Below are 17,315 nucleotides of genomic sequence, written 5' to 3'. Positions count from 1 at the left end.
GTAAGGTAAAGGTTTGCCTTAAGATGGAGAAAGAGAGAGTTGTGTTTCTGTTGAGAGCTCTCATCCTCGCAGTCCAGTCCATAACATTCAGAACCCAGTCACAGCTTAGAATCGCTGCCCTTTTAACTACAGCGCTATCGACAGAAACACAATACATTGTTCTGCGATTGTTTTTGTCTACTTTGTATCATAGTATAGTATAATCCCTTTTGTAAATATACTGCTTGATGTTATGTAAACGAGTAGGTCATTATTGCCATACAGTCGAATAAAAAATGTCAAAACAAATAGTGTATTTTCTTTTCTTGCTGTCAAAATAACATTTTATTATACACATCCTACTACTGTAACTAAGTTGTATTGATTAATTCATCCATAACGCAAAATACAAATTCGTGATCAGCAAACTAGCATATTTTGTGTTACGATTCTCAGAAATGTCATCGCACGACACAGCAGCCTATTAAAAAAGCCAGAGAACAACATAGCCAATCATTGAAGGAGACGAGACTTGGGCTGTCACTTTCACTGCAGCCAAAACAAGGAAGTAAAGTAGTGGTCTAGATAGGAAAGTTCATCTATGTCACCCTTTCAATTTGCCTAGATGCAACATGATTTGTCTATCACTTTGATGAATCAGTAGAAAAATAACTTTGAACGAAGTTGGCTAAACCGCGCTAGCTATCTACGCATGCCACGGTAGTTAAACGAATCCTGCCTGGTCGTCACAAGACCACGGGGCATGTGATATCGATCAGACCGGAGATTTTAAATTAGCTAGAAGCGAGCTAGCTGGGCTGAGAACATTTTCTCTACACTGATGATGTAGCAAGCCATTAGTCTAGGTCGCTCGCCGTCTCGGTAGCTCCCTTTCTGAACATATATTTTGGTGAGTAGTTAGCTTGGAAACGACGCAGAGATGGTTCACGTGTATAACTGCCACCCTTTCGCGTCCCAGCAAATCGTCCCCACCGAGCAGGAACCGGGGCCGGTGTGTTGTGGCGGCGGTGCCCTTTTCGTTGTGTCCGCCGGTGGATGCAAGATCGAGGCATATGATATGGGAGCAGACGGTTGTCCGCTGATCTGCCGTTTCGCCACCATGGGAACCGTGCAAAGCATTTTGCACAGCCAGATCGGTTAGTCTCTCTCCTCTCCATCTTGTTTGCGTTAACACATTACGTTGTTAATAATTCTTTAAACCGCACCAGTAATCTACTTCCAACACTAAGCCTGCTTGTTCTCCTCGTTGTTCATCTTATCTTATCGGTCTAGAGCTATGTCTCCGCACCACTCTCTTCTCTTCTATTCAGGAGACTACCTGGTGACAATCGAAGAGAAGAACAGTGCCACCTACCTCCGTGCCTACACCAACTGGCGCTACCAGGTTAGTGCTGTGTGACATCCTGTGCTAGCGATGCTCCCCCTGTATGTACGGGGATCTTCCCTGTCTTGTCACCTCTCTTACACATGAAGGTCTGCATATTGCCCCAAGTTGTTAACTCTGTCTTTTGATGCTTTTTATTCGCTCATTCATTTACCTATTTGTTCCCCTCCATTTGTCGATCCATCTGTTGTATACGGCCATCCATCCATCCAGTCATTCCTTTCCTCCTTCGTCCGTCCTCCAGGCAGCCGAGAAGACCCGCGTAGGGGTTCGTCTGCTGGGCCACTTCCTGCGAGGCTCCTCCCTGCGCGGAGCTCCGAAGGAGCAGATGGAGATCATCGAGATCCCCCTGTTTGAGCGTCCGCAGTGCGTAGCCTGCTGCAGGCTCACCGGAGACCTGCTGGTGGGCTGTCCCAAGACCCTGGTCCTCTTCTCCCTGCGCAGGCAGTCCATCAACGCCAGGCCGGCCATCTTGGACTTTGAGCGTTGCCTCATCCTGCACCTCCCCGGTCTCTCCCCCGCTCAGGTAGGGGGAGGATGGGGGGGGGGGGGGGAGTAGAGGCTGGTGGGGGGGTGGGAGGGTAGTTCTGGGTCTTGGTGGGGGTCAGGGATGGGCGATCCTTTGGTTGTTGAGCCTTGCAGTTGGGCTCGTATCCAGTGGGATTGTGTTGTGTCCTCCCTGCCTGTAGGTGGCGCTGTGCTCAGGCTACGTGGCTGTCCAAACTGAACTGGAGGTGCTGGTGATGAAGCTGGAGAAGCTGTCTGGCCCTCAACCCTACAAGTCCGGTGACCACGCACAGGAACACTCCCTAGTCCCCAAGGATATGGTGACCGGAGACTCCCTGGACGCAGGTATTGCGACGAACGACACGCACCGCCGTAACGCCATACTGCACACATCACATGCGGTATGTGTGTGTGTGAGCATGTCGGTGTTTGTATACGTGTTCCAGCGGGCTGTGCTGACGGTAGAGCCAAGCTGAGGGTGACGTTGTGTCCCACTGGTGTTCCTTGTCCAGAGGGGAGGTCAGGAGAGGGGGCGGAGCAGGAAGGCTTCTTCATGTTCCCCAGACACCAGGAGCTACTGGGGGACAGAGCAAGGGACTGTGGCCTGGTGGTCACTCTGGAGTACACGGGCATGGAAGCCGAGGCCAAGGGCAGCTTCACCATCTCCTACCTCCTCTACAGGTCTGTGTGTGTGAGTGTGTGAGTGTGAGTGAGTGAGTGAGTGTGTGTGTGTGTGTGTGAAAGAGATGGAGAAAGAGTAGAGGGGTATGTGCGTGGCCCCTCCTAACATGTTGTCTTCCCTGCAGGCGTTTCGCCCCAGATTTCTTCCAGGGCTGCACAGTGGAGGAGACGCGCCTGCACTCGCTCCAGCTCCTGCCGGTGTTCTCCAGCAGTGAGTCACATGACCGCCCGCCCCGCGCGCAACCCCCCGCCACGCCGCGCATCACACGCACCCTCACTCTAAAACACTGTGCCCCCTCCATTGGTCATCGTGTCTCCCCAGGAAACCAGGAAATCTCCGACGAGGGGGAGAAAGGGGCGGAGCCGACATGTGTGTTCTGTTTCTTCTCGCTGCCCAACACTGGCTACGTGTACAGCGTGAGGGGCGGGGTCGAGCTGGTCTCCACCTATCAGTATCCAGAGAAGGCTCAACAGGCGGTGCTGACTGACGTCTTCCTGCACGTCATCACCAAGTAAGGAGCTGGTCTGGGGGGGCTGGCCCGGGGGGGCTGGCCCGGGGGGGCTGGCCCATGTTCCTTCCTTCTACATGTTGTGCTGTGTACTCACCATGTGTGTGTGTGTGTGTTTTACTGTTGTCAGGAACGCCCTGCAGTGTTTCTCGGTACGCTGTGCGTCAGTGGCGGCTAGAGCGGAGGACCCCTACATCGACACCACCATGAAGGTGAGGAGCAGAGCTGTGCCTAGCAACCTGCCTAGCAACCTGACCCAATGAACCTGTGGCCCCTACACATACACACACAGAGTACCCACAGAGAGAGGGAGAGAGAGAGGGAGGGAAGGGGTACAAAGTTCTCTCGAGACACAGAGAGACGGAGAGAGACGGAGAGAGACGGAGAGAGACAGAGAGAGACAGAGAGATGCAAATATAGATTGAGAGAGAGATGGAGTAAGAGACAGAAATAACATAAGGAAGGATTTTTTGGAGGAAGATTAAAGAAGTGCGTCTGTATGTGTGTCCGTGGCTTCCTGGCTGGGTAACGGCAACAACAGCCCCTCAGTTGTGACCAGGGTAATGTAATAACGGATAATGTGATCCAGTGACGTGATAGCCATCTAGTCTGCACAGGCAGGAATTCAAGTTAGCTTAGATTAGATTACCATGCTGCTCCATGATTGGATATTAGCACGTCAGCCCTGTTCAATCAAACCCTCTGTCCTGTAAAACAGATAAAAAAAATACCCTCATTCAGTCATTTACATTTAGTCATTTAGCAGACGCTCTTATCCAGAGCGACTTACAGTAAGTACAGGGCCATTCCCCCGAGGCAAGTAGGGTGAAGTGCCTTGCCCAAGGACACAACGTCAGTTGGCATGACCGGGAATCGAACTGGCGACCTTCGGATTACTAGCCCGACTCCCTCACCGCTCAGCCACCTGACTCCCAGTCATACATTTATACATCCTTTCTGAACCAACGAAATCACAGTATGTTAACGTGTGTGTCTGTGTGTGTGCAGGCCTGTCCACCAGCCACCATGGAGGTGTGCGCTCTCCGGATCCAGCTCTTCATTGGCCTGAAGGCTCTGTATCACGACGGCCATCACATCGCCCTGGTAACCGCGGCCGACATAGAGAACCCGGAGAACGCAGAGCGTGCGGCACGTCGGAACACGTAGGGCCCCTCTCTGATGCGTGTGTGTGTGCGTGTGTGTGTGTGCAGGGCTCGCAAGTCACTTTTTTTCCTCACGGTCCCAGTACCGTTAAAACAAGAATTGATGATGAGCTGTGTGTGTTACAGAGAGAGAGGGGACTTGTGTGTAACTGTCTCTGTTGTGATTGACGCTGTGTGACTCCTGTTGTAGCGAATCGAAAGACCACAGAACGCTGACAGGCATCCTCCTAGCGGTAGGTATAGAGCCCTCCACCACGCCTGCTCTGGAGAGCTTCCTGTCCCGCCCCTTCCTGTAAGTCCTTTTAGACCCCTCCCCTCCCCACCCCCCTTCACCCAACCAGTAGAAGATGTGCCCCTCTTCTCCCTCTACGCCACTAAATCAGGTCTAACACGGCAGTAACACCCCTCTCCAGTCTCCAAACTAACTGTCTGTGGACTCACAACAGTAGGACTGTGGACTCAAACCAGGCAGATGCATGAGACCCTTAACTATTCTGCTTCTTTCTGTGAACATGAAAGGCAATCACTGTCCATGTAAGGATGTGGGCCCCAAGGCACATGACCGAGCCCAGAGGGGGGGGGGGTTATTGGGGGTAAGCCCTCTGTTGCTGCACTACATCTGGCCCAGGAGGCTGGAGTCACATGAGAGTGCTCTACAGCACTAAGACACTTAGTCAGGGGGGCATTGGGAGTAATTACATCAGGCTGGTTATCAGCGTTGGCCCCATTCACAAAGCTTACACACACACACGTAATCAAGGCATTTGTCAAACTAACCTCAAAGAAAATAATTCCGATTTTTCCATTTCCCCTTTTTAGGCTTGTGTCTTACCTCCGTTAAGTCCACGTTTGGTCGTTTGCATGGTCGAGTTAGCGTCCTGTAAGAGTTACTCCATACAAGTCTCCTCATCGACTGATGCTACTTCCTGTTTGTGTTTGACCCCAGAACCAGGAAGTCATCCTACTCCAAGCCCAAGGAGCCCACTGAGGAGAGTCACGGATGGAACCTGTACGTCATCGACACCGTTCCCCCTCTCCAACTGTACCACGAAATGGTACGCTACCATGGTTACCTCCACAACTGTCAATCCCACCTATGCCTCCATTGTCCTATGTAGTGTACAGTTGTGTACACAGTACTGTGTGTGTGTGTCAGGTGGAGTACAGTAAGCGCTACGAGGAGACCAACCCCCAGTCCCAGAGCTGTCTGCACCTGCTGAGCGAGGCTCACCTGCTGCTGAGAGCCAAGCTGCTGGACCCCCTGCTGGGGAACCCTGTCCCTCAGCCCCCCTGCACGGAGCCAGACAGGCCCGCAGATGGAGCCCCAGACAGCCAGACTCTCAAGGGGGCCTTCAGGGAGAGCTGTGCCCAGCTAGGAGACTGCTTCAGCAGGTCAGAGACACCAGGGTGGTAGGGGAAGTGCATTCTGGATAATGGCTAACTGAAGAGTAATATTTACCCCTTTAACTAAGGAAGTCAGTTTGCTAGACAGACTCAGTTATATATTAATAGATGGATGCGAGTAGCCCGAATTTTCGTGTTTGCATTTGCTTTACATGAGCTGTCTGTCCTATTGCAGGTATGTGCAGAGGGACTGCCACCTGGCCCTGCCCTACTATAAGATGTCGGGCCTGTCAGTGAACGAGGTAATGGGGAGGAACCGACCCCAACCTGGCAACCCTGCCGGCTACGGCAAGGGCTTCCTGTTCTACCTCAAACACTCGCTGTACGAGGACACGGCTGAGGAGCTGAACCAGGTGAGGGGGGGGAGGAGAGAGGAGGAGGGAGAGAGGAGGAGAGAGAGAGAAGGAGGGAGAGAGGAGGAGGAAGGGAGAGAGAGAGAGAGAAAGGGAGAGGGAGGAGGGGAGAGAGGGGGAGAGAGGGAGAGGGAGGAAGGGAGAGAGAGGAGGAGGAAGGGAGAGAGAGAGAGAGACAGAGGAGGAAGAAAGGAGAGGGGAGGAGAAGATTCTGAAAGTGCAAACGAGAGACGTATAAAAAATGATAAGCAGTGGGCTGGATGACCGAAACGTTATAGATCTGTCTGCTGTAACCCCCCCATCCCCTCCCCTCCCTTCCTCCTGCTGTGTGTTCTAGGAGACAGCCGACGAGGTGCTGCAGGTGTTCAGCAGGACCGAGGCCTCCCAGCTGCCCCGCGTCTGTGCCAGCCCAGCGCTGGTGAACGCCAGCCCGGCCGCGGCCCTCGCCCACCTGGACCGCCTGGAGGCTACCGCCGGGCCCTCGGTGCCCCTCACCCTCTCCAAGGCTGCTTTTGCCCTCCGCATGGGCAACCTGCCCCTCTACACGCATCACATGGGCCGGCACGCAGAGGTGTGTGTGTGTGTGTGTGTGTGTGTGTGTGTGTGTGTGTGTGTGTGTGTGTGAGCAAAGCAACCAGATCTATCGTCTTGACACTCCTACGAGATGTTGAGCTGCTGCTCCCTCTCCCCGCCCAGATGCTGCAGGTGTACGGCTTCATCGAGGAGCCCCAGCTGCTGTTGCACGCCCGCGGCCAGCAGGTGGCGCCCACACCCCTGGCTCGTCACCTGAGGGGGAGCCAGGACGGCCTGCTGGTGGCCGCCCTGGTGGCCCTGCACGAGAACAACAAGCTCAGACTGGACCAAGCCGACCTCCTCTTCCAGGTTGGTGACGAAGGGGTTGCGTGTGGTGTGCATTCTCTAGAACCTTCTTTTAACGACTCAACAGTGTCAACGGAGTCAGGTGGCTGCGCGGTTAGGGAATCGGGCTAGTAAGCCAAAGGTTGCCAGTTCGATTCCCGGACATGCAAATGACGTTGTGTCCTTGGGCAAGGCACTTCACCCTACTTGCCTCGGGGGGGAATGTCCCTGTATTTACTGTAAGTCGCTCTGGATAAGAGCGTCTGCTAAATGACTAAATGTAAATGTAAAATGTAACACGAGGGCATGTATGTGAATACAGCTTGTGTGTGTGTACAGGAGCTGTGTCCGGGCCAGACGGACGTCCAGGCCAGCCCTCAGCTCCTTGTGGACTTCTGGGAGGCTCTGCTCATGGCCTCGTCGCAGGAAGCTGTCATCCAGGAGCTGCTGTTCCGTCTGGCCTCCGTCTACATCGACCGCCTCGCGCGCCGCCATCCTCACGCCGGCCAGCCGCTGAAGACCGCAGAGGACCTGGTACGGTACGGGAGATAGGGTTGTGGTTTAGGTCTAGGGAGTCAGGTGGCTGAGCGGTTAGGGAATCGGGCTCGTAATCAGAAGGTTGCCGGATCGAATCCTGGCCGTGCAAGTTGTGTCCTTGGGCAAGGCACTTCACCCTACTTGCCTTGGGTTAATGTGGATAAGAGTGTCTGCTAAATGACTAAATGTAAATGTAAGTCTGATGTGCACAAACCGTTCTATTTATTGTGTTTAGTTTTTTTTCTAGAGTACATTTACATTTTACATTTACATTTAGTCATTTAGCAGACGCTCTTATCCGGAGCGAGAGTAGAAACAGTAGTGTCGAAGAAAGTTAAGAGGTAAAGTGTGTGTGTGTGTGTTGCAGATCAACTCGTGTTCTCACTACGGAGTGTTGTATCCCTGGGTGAGCATCCTGACTCCAGCTCAGTTCAACATCGCCCACGACCACACGGAAGACCTGCAGAAACTACAGGTAGCTCCCTTTCTCTCTCTCTCCCCTCTCCTCTCCTGTCCGCTCTGTCTCTCTCCCCCCCCCTCTCTGCCCTCCACCCTCCCCGTGTCTGGGAGTCAGGTGGCTGAGCGGTTAGGGATTCGGACTAGTAATCAGAAGGTAGCTGGTTCGATTCCCGGCCGTGCAAAATGAAGTTGTGTCCTTGGGCAAGGCACTTCACCCTACTTGCCTCAAGGGAATGTCCCTGTACTTACTGTAAGTCGCTCTGGATAAGAGCGTCTGCTAAATGACTAAATGTGTCTCCCGTAACCCCCCATGACCCTGCCGTGACCTGTAACCTGCCGGTGGTGGGTGGTGTTGTTGTAGTCGCTCCTGTGCGGCCCTTCCCTGGACGTGTCGTCCGTCCTCCCCCTGCTGGAGCAGCTGAGCCAGGACGACCAGGCGGGTCTGAGCGTGCACGTGCTCTGTGCCACCAGGCGGGGGCGCTATGAGAGCTCCCTCCAGCACCTGCTGGACCGCTGCCCCCAGGCCATCGTCCCCTACGCCAACCACGAGCTGCAGGACGCTCACATGGTACTCCGAAGCCCCCGTCCCGGATGTCCACCATCACAGATTCGCACCATGAGTAGCACAAAGCCACCGTGGTACTCGACCCCTGACCTTTGAACCCCTCGGCCTGTCTCTTTGTGTCTCCTCCGCAGGCCCTGTGGTGGCAGAAGCTGTTACCTGAGCTGTGTGAGAGGACCAGAGCCTCCGGAGGACAGAACAGCATCTTACTGGCCGCTCTCAAAGGTGAGACTAGCCTGGGTTGACCCCTGACCTCCAGCCCCTTTCTGTCAACACATCTGGGGCAACTGGATAAGTGTAGTCATGTGATGATGACTCTTTAAAGCCTGCCATTCTTATTGCTTACACCATTTTTTCCTCTATATGTATATAATTTTATTGAAATATATATTTATATATAGAGCTGTAAATAAGGAACTAGTGGCTAAGAGATTTTGCGACTGACTGAAAAACTCTGTGTCTCCATGACAACAGAGACCCTGGTGGTGGTTTCCATGGAGCTGAGTCCTCTGGAGTTCTTGGATCTGATGCCTGACGACGGGACGGCCCAGTTCTTCCTGCCTCACCTGCTGGAGTGCAGCCAGAGGAAGTTGCTCACCTGAGGGGGCGGGGCCTATGGGAGGAAGCACTCAAATGGACATGATGGCAGGAGAAGATGAAAGAGTAGAGACCTACCAATGGATTTGTCTGGATGTCGTTCCACTGATGGCTGTGCACCTATCAGGTGTGCTCGTACTACAGCTACCCCATAGAGGTGATGGGTGATGGGGTACTCGGCTGTCTGGGTCTCAACCAGGACCATGTGCTCAACTACTGACTGATCTGGACTGCTCTGGACAATCACTCTCTTACAGAATCAGGAAGATTACTAAATACTACTGATTATATATACACACACGAGGAGTCTACTCAACATATCTGTAGCTAACTGGATACTATAAATATTTATGCTGCATGAAAAGGCTGTATTCATCTTTCAATGAAACAATGGCCGTTAAATGTTGTCTTTGTGAAATAAATTGAGAAATAAAGTATTGGAGAGGTTCTTTTTCGAAAAGTTTAGTGTTTGTAATAAGTGGGATGGTTGAACTCATAACTATCTTTATTCAAAAGGAAAAGGAAGAGGACATTCAATGTAAAGCAATTCAACACATTTTGTTAGTGACCAGGGATTGATACACATCAACTGTGTAAATACTGAAGTGTTTGTATGATAACCACGTTCTCTGTGCAAAGTTAAAAGCAGTCTCGACTGACTGAACACCCCATCCATCCTTGTCAGCCAAAGAAGCCTTTCTTTTTGCCTGTGGAAGGAAACAGAGAGAAACATGGTAAACCATCTTGAGACAAGTCACACAAGCACAGACATAGTAGGCCTCCCACCATCCAGACAAACAATTCATCTCAAATCAAAATGTATTTGTATAACCCTTTTTACACTCAAGCATGTCACAGAGGGCTTCACATACGCCCATAGAACTGCCCCTCAACCAACCTAAACCCTCAAAACAATTCATCTCTACACACACACAGTCCCCCCCCCCCCCCCAACACACACACACCCTTCTCTGTTGCAGTGTAGATGGTGGTCATGCCCGCCATGATGTGATCGGACACGTGACAGTGCAGCAGCCAGGAGCCCGGGTACTGCGGACGCATCTTCACCGTCTGGAAGGTGGCGGGCGACAGGCCGAACACGTCCGTGCGATGGGACCGCCCGCCCAGCTGAGGGCGCCAGAGAGCACACGTCTCATTCCACACAGTACAGTCGCATCGCGACGCACTGAATACTACTCTGAGGTCTGTCAGTCTATGTGTGTGTGTGTGTGTGTGTGTGGGGGGGGGGGTTACAAGAGGCAGTACCTTGTATTCGAAGCTGTGCCCATGGAAGTGCACTGTGTGTATGTCCATCTCGTTGCCCATGCCCATCAGGTACCAGTAGACCTTATCTCCCACCTGCATGTCCAAACCCTGCAGGTTCCCAAACACCCTTCCATTGATTGCTGCAGCAAGGGGAGGGGGAGGGAGGGGAAGACAAGGTTGGGTGAGCAGTTAAGGTCTGGATCAGAGGAAGGGAGGGTCAAGCTGCCTTCTATGTCTAGAATCTAGATTCTAGACAGAATCTAATTTAGATCAAGATGGCTCGAGGACATAGTTTCCTCACTAGACAGTCTGTGTTGAGAAGTCAAGTGGCTCCAACCCTTTTTATTCACCATGCATCTTGTTGCTCTCCAAGAAGTCCTCGTTCTCCTTCAGGTTCTTGGGAGGGTTCTTGATGTTGGTTCGGATGTTGTCATCCAGGTACCACGACTCGTTCTCGTCAAACACCATGAAGAGCAGAGCAAACTCCTCCACTTCCTTCTTCAGGCCCAATGACCTCCCCCAGCTCCGCCTACATATCACCAGGGGACCAATCAAACCACTGTATAGGTCCTGTTGGATGGGTGAAATCACACGTTAAATTCAGTCACGGTAAAAAATAAAAACCTGTATGGTTTACTGATTGTTGCACATCAGGAAGGGATGACCCACCTTGTTGACATCAACTCTAGAGTAGTACGCTCCAACGGAACACTCCTCCTGAGCTGCGGTTGGACCAGCTGTCTTTGGAACGTACCATACGTACGTTTGGGTTTCACCTATAGGGGGGGTGGTAGCACTTCCTTAAACAACTCCTCATTAAATGGAGAATAGGAACCCAGTACCAGCTCTGGCACAGTACCCCCTGAAATCTATCAGGATCTTACCAGGCTTGGTCTCCTTCACCGTGGGGCTGTCAGTCTTGACTCCATGAGCATCTATGGAGTAAGGTCTGCTGGCCATGTTCTTAAACACTATCTTCACCTTGTCGCCCACGTCCGCATGGATCATGGGGCCTGGGTGAGACAGGGCCAGGAGCGGGTCAGTGGGGAGGAAAACGCAGCGCTGACTGGTGGTTTTGACTTCCACGCCATTCATCTTACCCAGAATCCCCAGGTGCTCCATGTCGGCAGGCCTCTCCATCTGCTTGGTGAACTTGTCGCTGGTGAACTGCCTGTACACCACCTTTTTGTACTTGGAGCCGATGAAACGCTCCTGCTTGTCCAGGAAGGCAGCTCCAGGGCTGGAGAGGGGAGAGGGGAGAGGGGGGTGGAGGTCAGACAAAGCAGTCCAGGAGGAATTAAATCACAACACACAACGTTGTTTTCTATGTTATGAGTCTGCCGCATGTTGGCGAGGGCCTTTGACATACAGTCGCTGCCCTGTGGCATCAAGATGAGAACCCTGCTACAACATTTACATTCTACATTTAGTCATTTAGCAGACGCTCTTATCCAGAGCGACTTACAGTAAGTACAGGGACATTCTCCCCGAGGCAAGTAGGGTGAAGTGCCTTGCCCAAGGACACAACGTCATTTGGCACGGCCGGGAATCGAACTGGCAACCTTCAGATTACTAGCCCGCTTCCCTCACCGCTCAGCCACCTGACTCCAAGCTACCTGTTGATGAGAACCCTGCTACAAGCTACCTGTTGATGAGGCCCTGGTACTGTTCCGTCTCCCAGGTACGGTTGGGGGAGTAGTCCCAGTCCATCTCCAGGGCAGCGACGTAGTAAGTCTTGGAGTGGAGCATGATCTCTGACTGTCTGTTGAAGACGCTACACTTCTCCACCGTGTAGTTAGCCCTCATCCCTCCCGTGTAGTGGTCTGTTGTCCTGCACACCACCTCAAACTGACCTGGACACACACACACGTGACAGATTTACTCCTCATCTTCTGCATGAGATGGACTGGTTTGCGTGCGTGTGTGCTTGTGTATACGTGTGTGTGTGTGTGTTATTACCCATGCTGTCAGGCTCCATGGTGACTGTGTGGGAGATGTGTGGGAACACGCTGATGGTGTCTCTTCTGGTCTCTCTGTAAATGAAGCGGTTGCCATGGAAGTGAAGCCCGTGGACGTCTGTCTCGGTGCCCAGCCCAGACAGGTGCCACGACACCTTGTCCCCCTTGCACATGGTCAGCCCAGGTAGGTTCCCGTACATGAAACCGTTTAACGCTGTGGTGAACAAACCAAATAGAGATAAGTGTGTGTTTGTGTTCTGTGTGTGTGTGTGTGTTTGTGTCTCAGAGGACATCTACACTCACAGTGCATCTTGTTGGACTCCTGGAAGTCCTCATCGTCCTTCTTGACGGTCTGAGGGGCTTTGGTGAACTGTTTGATGTTGTCGTCCAGATACCAGCTCAGGTTCTCATCGAACACCGTGGCCAGGAGGTGAAACTCTTTGTCGAAGTTTCTCTGAAACATTGACATATTTAAGAATGCAACATTTCATTCATGGATACAGGACGTGGATAGACTTGTGTAGCCAAGGCGCGCATATAAATGTTAGGACACACAATGTACAATACAACTGTTCCAATTGAAGAAAGACTGTACATAAATGCATCCTGTACAGTCATCTATCATACTGTCCTACACTCCTACCTGCTTTCCCTTCTTTATGGTTTTGGGTTTGCAAACGAGGAGCGGACCGACCAGACCGGAGCTGGTGTCTCGGACGGGGTCGACAGCAGAGTAGTACAGGTAGGTGATGCAGTCTGCGTCGGTCTCCACCGGGCCGCCGCCCTTGGGCACCACCCACTCGTATGTGTAGGTGGTGCCTGGTTGGACGAGCGATGCTGGGGGTGGGGTTACAATTCCTGGGTGGAGAAAGAAAAGGAGTGTTCAGAATCGAATAATCGAAATCATCTCTTCGGCCTGTCGTCTGCCTGTCAGGGCCAGAATAATCAATCATCTGAAAAGGGAATAGATAGGAGTGCTTCGGGAACAACTGAAAGGCTGTTTCTTTCTTGTCATGTGCAGTCGGTGAATCTGCTCAAACATGGACTGACTGACCACAGCTCCACATGAGGACTTCAGTCTCTTACTGGACTCTGGACTCTTTCCTCCCTCTAAGCAAACAACAAAACATCTCCGGTTCTGTTGCATTTGGCCACGGTTTGGTTAAGCAAAACTGTTCCCTGTGGTCACAATGGTTACACAAGCACAGAGTAATCTGAAAACAATCTCCACCTGCTGACAATGTCTGCAGATCTGAGGAAAGTGAGGAGTGTGTGGTTTCGAGTCAACTTACTTGTCTCCTTCTTGATCTCTCGGAGTTTCTTTGCAGTGTGGGACTCTGTGAAGGTATAAGATGATGAAATGGTTTCAAAGCGGGCGAAAACCCTTTGTGTACAGTGAAACACCTCATGTATTTGCGATTAGCAATACATCGTCAAAAGACGGTGTCAAGATACCAAATGTTCCACAATGAATAAACAAATCTGAACTCCTCAACTCGATGAGCGGATCGATCTGCTGACCTTCCAGTTCATTGTAGTAGAGGGTTCCTTCCTGCTCGATGCTGTACTGCACCCCGTGTGGCTGAACGCTGTAAGGGCGCTTAGCGTTGTTCTTGAACACCACCTTGATGGTGTCCTCCTCCTCCGCACGGATCACCGGACCTGAGGTGGAGCAGGCCCGTCCATCAACACAACCGCCAGATCAACCTTACATTCCCTGATTGATTATCCATGATGTACGCCAGGGGTCTCTAACCCTCTTCCAGCAGAACTGCCTTCCTAAAGGTGTTTGCTCCAACCCCAGTTGCAGCTAACCTGATTCAACACATCAGCTAGTTATTAGAATCAGGTGTGCTGGATTAGGGTTGGAGTGAACACCTGTCGAAGGGAGCTCTCCAGGAAGAGGGCTGAAGAGGCGCCTAAGTATACGGTGTACTGAATGACTACATACTCTGATGTACAAAACTGCATTACCCAGAATCCCTAGGTGTTGCTCCTCAGGTGTCCTATCCTTGCGCTTGGTGAAGGTGTTGTCGGTGTACTCCACATACCTGGCCTTCTTGTACTTTCCTCCAATCCTGTCATTTCCTCGCGCAAAGAATGTCTCAGAATCACTTCAGACAGAAAGAAAGAATAGTTTAGTTGGTTAAATGTCTTCAGTAGCATTTAGCTTTGGCGGCTTCAGCTTGCTATGTGGGTTCAGACCACGGCGTGGTGATTGTGTCGTGACCGTGGTGTGTTTAATGTCTCGTGTTTCTGTGCTACCTGTCAGTTGCCAGAGGATGTCCAGAGTTGAGGTTGTTCTGGGAGGGGGCGTAATCCCATAGCTCCTCCTCTGCCGCGATGAAGTACTGTCTGACCTCGCCGTAGGGGCGGGGCTTGTGCACATTGGGGAAACACTTCTTGACCTCAAACAGCACCTGCATGCCCGCTGACAAGAGCAGCAGCAAAGGAAGGGTTCATTGTATGCTACTGGTTAGCATGTGTGTAAATATATTTTTTGTTGTCAATGCTTTGTCAAAACAAGCGTGGTTTTTGTCTGGTCTTGTTCTTGAGATGTACTTGGTGACTGTGGAGACTTACATTGCAGGTGGTCATTGACCTGGCAGGCCAGAATCCAGGTCCCTGGGTTATCAGCGATCATCTCCACGTTGGTGAAGGTGGCAGGGAACAGGCTGACGGTGTCCGTGTGCCTGCCCTGGTGGGTGAGGATCTGCCCGTGGAAGTAGGCCGTGTGGACATCCATCTCGTTGCCCATCCCAAACAGGTGCCAGTGGATCTTGTTGCCCACACACATGCTGAAGCCAGGCAGGTTTCCATACATGTAGCCGTTGATGGCTGAAGGACCGGAGACCACAGTGGGTTAGGAGGGTGGATGTTCTGTGTGTACGTGTGTGGTTGTGTGAGCGGTTGTGTGTACGTGTGTGAGTCTCACAGTGCATGAGGTTGCTCTCCTTGAAGTCCTCGTCCTCCTTGTCCACCTTGACCGTGGGGCTGCAGTGAGTCTTGATGTTGTCGTCCAGGTACCAGCTCATGTTCTCGTCCGACACAGTGAACATCAGAGCGTACAGGTAGTCAGCTGACTTATCTCCATGGACGTCCAGGGTTCCTGGACATAGACAGATGGAGTTCTAAATCTACACCTGCAGACGGGACCTCAACCACAGCTACTCTATGGGCGATGCATTGTTACGACTGGTATCCCTCACAACTGAGACATTTGATACACCTTATGTCAACAGTAAATAATAGTTTTTTTTTTATATTGAAGGACTACTTGAACATAAACAGTTCCTATAGTCGTCCAGAGAGTAGGCCTGTACCTTTCTTGCAGATGATGAGGGGTCCTACAAGGCCTGAGGCGATGTCTTTCGGAGCGCTGGTGTGGGAGTGGTAGAGCCTCGTCAGACAGTTGGTGTCATCCTCCGCGGGAGCGTGGTTAGACGGGAGCTGCCAGTGATAGGTGTAGCTCTTCCCAGGATCCACCTTGTCCCCGTGCTTGTCCTCTGGTCCCGTGCCATCCGGGTACAGGGCGCCTGGGGAGCGAGAGAACAACAAGTGGGAGTAAAGGAAGAGTTGGGTAAAAATGTAACATTTTATGAAGCATTTCTGAGATAGACAGATTACGAGATGATCAAGTCTTGCCCTTGACACTCGGCCCCCCCTCATGACCCCCATCTCTACCCCCACCCTTTTGGAATCCTCCTCACCCCCTGGGTACCCTGGCCCTCTGGCCCCCTGGCCCTCTGGCCCCCTGGCCCTCTAGCCCCCCACCACCCTGGCCCCCTGGCCCCCTGGACCTCTGGCTTTCTGGCCCCCTGGCGCTCTGGCCCCCTGGCCCTCTGGCCCTCACCCTCGTTGGTCTTGTTGTAGCTGACTCCGTGGGGGTGCATGGAGTAGGGTCTGGAGGCCATGTTCTTCAGGTGGACCACCAGGGTGTCTTCTTCTTCGGCGGCCAGCAGGGGGCCCAGGAAACCCAGCCACTTGGGCTTCTCTATCTCCTGCCTGTAGGTGGCGTCGCTGTACTGCAGGTACACCGCTTTCTTGTACACTCGGCCAATGCGCTGGGGGCCTTTCTCCAGGAAGGTGGCGGCATGTCTGGAGTCAGGGAATAAAACAGGTGGGTTTGGGGGTGCAGATCAGATTTAGATCTAGTGGTCTGGTCTAGGGCAGGTTCTTGAAGTTCAATCGTGAAAATCTTTGTTTTAGGCATTTATTGAGGAGAAATCAATAGGGTGAGGCGTTGTTTCGACACATCTGACAGACCTCCAGAGGGGTCATTCAGCTGACATGTTGGCTCGAGCTCTCTGCTTGATCTGGCTGTGTGACCGGTGTTGTTTTAGCTGTGCTCTGTATAATTTTAGCGCCGTATGTCTAACGTTTCGGTACGCGTAACATGCTATGTTTATCTGTTTTCTTTACAAAAGAATATGGATCTAAAACTTAATGCAATTATCTTAATGTGATAGGTCTGTGTCATCGCATTGCACGTGGTGCACAAACAGTATCGTTTTGTTTGAGCAATCCAGTAACCACTAAGGTAATTGCATTGTAAAGACAAAAAAAACAAGCATCAATCAAAAGTAACACATCCTACAGATAACAGCTATTGTTGTTGATCTATTGACCAACTAATGTATATTATCTTGGAAATGAAGACCACGGTATATATATATATATATATATATGCTTTTAATTCTCAATAGTACTCACTCATCTTCCTTCAGAGTTTTGTTGAGGATCATGTTGACCCCCTGAGGAGCGTAATCCCACTGCACCTCCTTAATCCCAATAAAGTACTCCCTGGTGATACAGGATACAGAGGCTGCTCCACAGAGGAGCAGTATCAGGGTGGCTGGAAAAAAACCCATTCTGGATCTTCTCTGGGTCATCTCCCCTCCACAGCGCCTTTATAAGACAGCCGCTGACTGACGCCTCCAACCAGCCTATCAGAGCCTGGACAGAGTGTCATTGATCCCACAACAGACATCACGCACGACCTTTGACCTTCCGCTTGATTAACGAGACTGCTCTCTGCCATTCTCCCTGTCATTTCCTGCTCCTTGTTTGGGTAGAA

General features: G+C 51.7%; 2 protein-coding genes across 3 annotated transcripts; one reads left to right on the top strand and one right to left on the bottom strand.

The window, feature by feature from the left end:
- Positions 1–555: 555 nt before the first annotated feature.
- On the top strand, positions 556–9,445 carry hps3 (HPS3 biogenesis of lysosomal organelles complex 2 subunit 1). 2 transcript variants are annotated; one of them, XM_067229656.1, is made up of 20 exons: positions 556–1,136; positions 1,311–1,384; positions 1,629–1,910; positions 2,074–2,236; positions 2,404–2,572; positions 2,698–2,783; positions 2,895–3,084; positions 3,212–3,293; positions 4,090–4,244; positions 4,435–4,536; positions 5,191–5,299; positions 5,401–5,636; positions 5,824–6,001; positions 6,339–6,572; positions 6,698–6,883; positions 7,199–7,393; positions 7,764–7,871; positions 8,217–8,423; positions 8,552–8,642; positions 8,892–9,445. In XM_067229656.1, exons 1-20 carry the CDS (start codon positions 920–922, stop codon positions 9,017–9,019), a joined length of 3,192 nt encoding a protein of 1,063 aa, XP_067085757.1. In that variant the 5' UTR covers positions 556–919; the 3' UTR covers positions 9,020–9,445. The 2 variants fall into 2 exon arrangements, with proteins under 2 accessions (XP_067085757.1, XP_067085758.1); XM_067229657.1 differs by lacking the exon at positions 4,435–4,536.
- A 13-nt stretch (positions 9,446–9,458) lies between these two features.
- cp (ceruloplasmin) lies at positions 9,459–17,127 on the bottom strand. Its single transcript, XM_067229658.1, has 20 exons — positions 16,952–17,127; positions 16,092–16,336; positions 15,562–15,774; positions 15,174–15,347; positions 14,822–15,076; positions 14,504–14,669; positions 14,213–14,352; positions 13,760–13,900; positions 13,531–13,575; positions 12,882–13,096; positions 12,542–12,692; positions 12,240–12,452; positions 11,926–12,133; positions 11,381–11,520; positions 11,165–11,293; positions 10,950–11,056; positions 10,631–10,850; positions 10,281–10,420; positions 9,980–10,142; positions 9,459–9,721 (listed from the first exon to the last, which is right to left on the bottom strand). Exons 1-20 carry the CDS (start codon positions 17,107–17,109, stop codon positions 9,696–9,698), a joined length of 3,249 nt encoding a protein of 1,082 aa, XP_067085759.1. The 5' UTR covers positions 17,110–17,127; the 3' UTR covers positions 9,459–9,695.
- Between the last annotated feature and the right edge of the window lie 188 nt (positions 17,128–17,315).

Source organism: Osmerus mordax, chromosome 26, assembly GCF_038355195.1.
Source record: "Osmerus mordax isolate fOsmMor3 chromosome 26, fOsmMor3.pri, whole genome shotgun sequence".
In the NCBI taxonomy this organism is placed as follows: Eukaryota; Metazoa; Chordata; class Actinopteri; order Osmeriformes; family Osmeridae; genus Osmerus; species Osmerus mordax.
The sequence above is the reverse complement of the archived record's forward strand: the minus strand, read 5'-3'. Positions and strand labels throughout refer to the sequence as shown.

Excerpts from the sequence above, each read along its gene's own strand:
- hps3 (XM_067229656.1), top strand. The coding sequence starts at position 920 with ATGGTTCACGTGTATAACTGCCACCCTTTCGCGTCCCAGCAAATCGTC. Across the intron at positions 2,237-2,403 it reads CGGAGACTCCCTGGACGCAG|AGGGGAGGTCAGGAGAGGGG; the intron begins GTATTGCGACGA and ends TTCCTTGTCCAG. Across the intron at positions 6,002-6,338 it reads CGGCTGAGGAGCTGAACCAG|GAGACAGCCGACGAGGTGCT; the intron begins GTGAGGGGGGGG and ends TGTGTGTTCTAG.
- cp (XM_067229658.1), bottom strand. The coding sequence starts at position 17,109 with ATGGGTTTTTTTCCAGCCACCCTGATACTGCTCCTCTGTGGAGCAGCC. Across the intron at positions 13,097-13,530 it reads AGAGATCAAGAAGGAGACAA|GAATTGTAACCCCACCCCCA; the intron begins GTAAGTTGACTC and ends TTCTCCACCCAG. Across the intron at positions 11,057-11,164 it reads GGTGAAGGAGACCAAGCCTG|GTGAAACCCAAACGTACGTA; the intron begins GTAAGATCCTGA and ends CCCCCCCTATAG.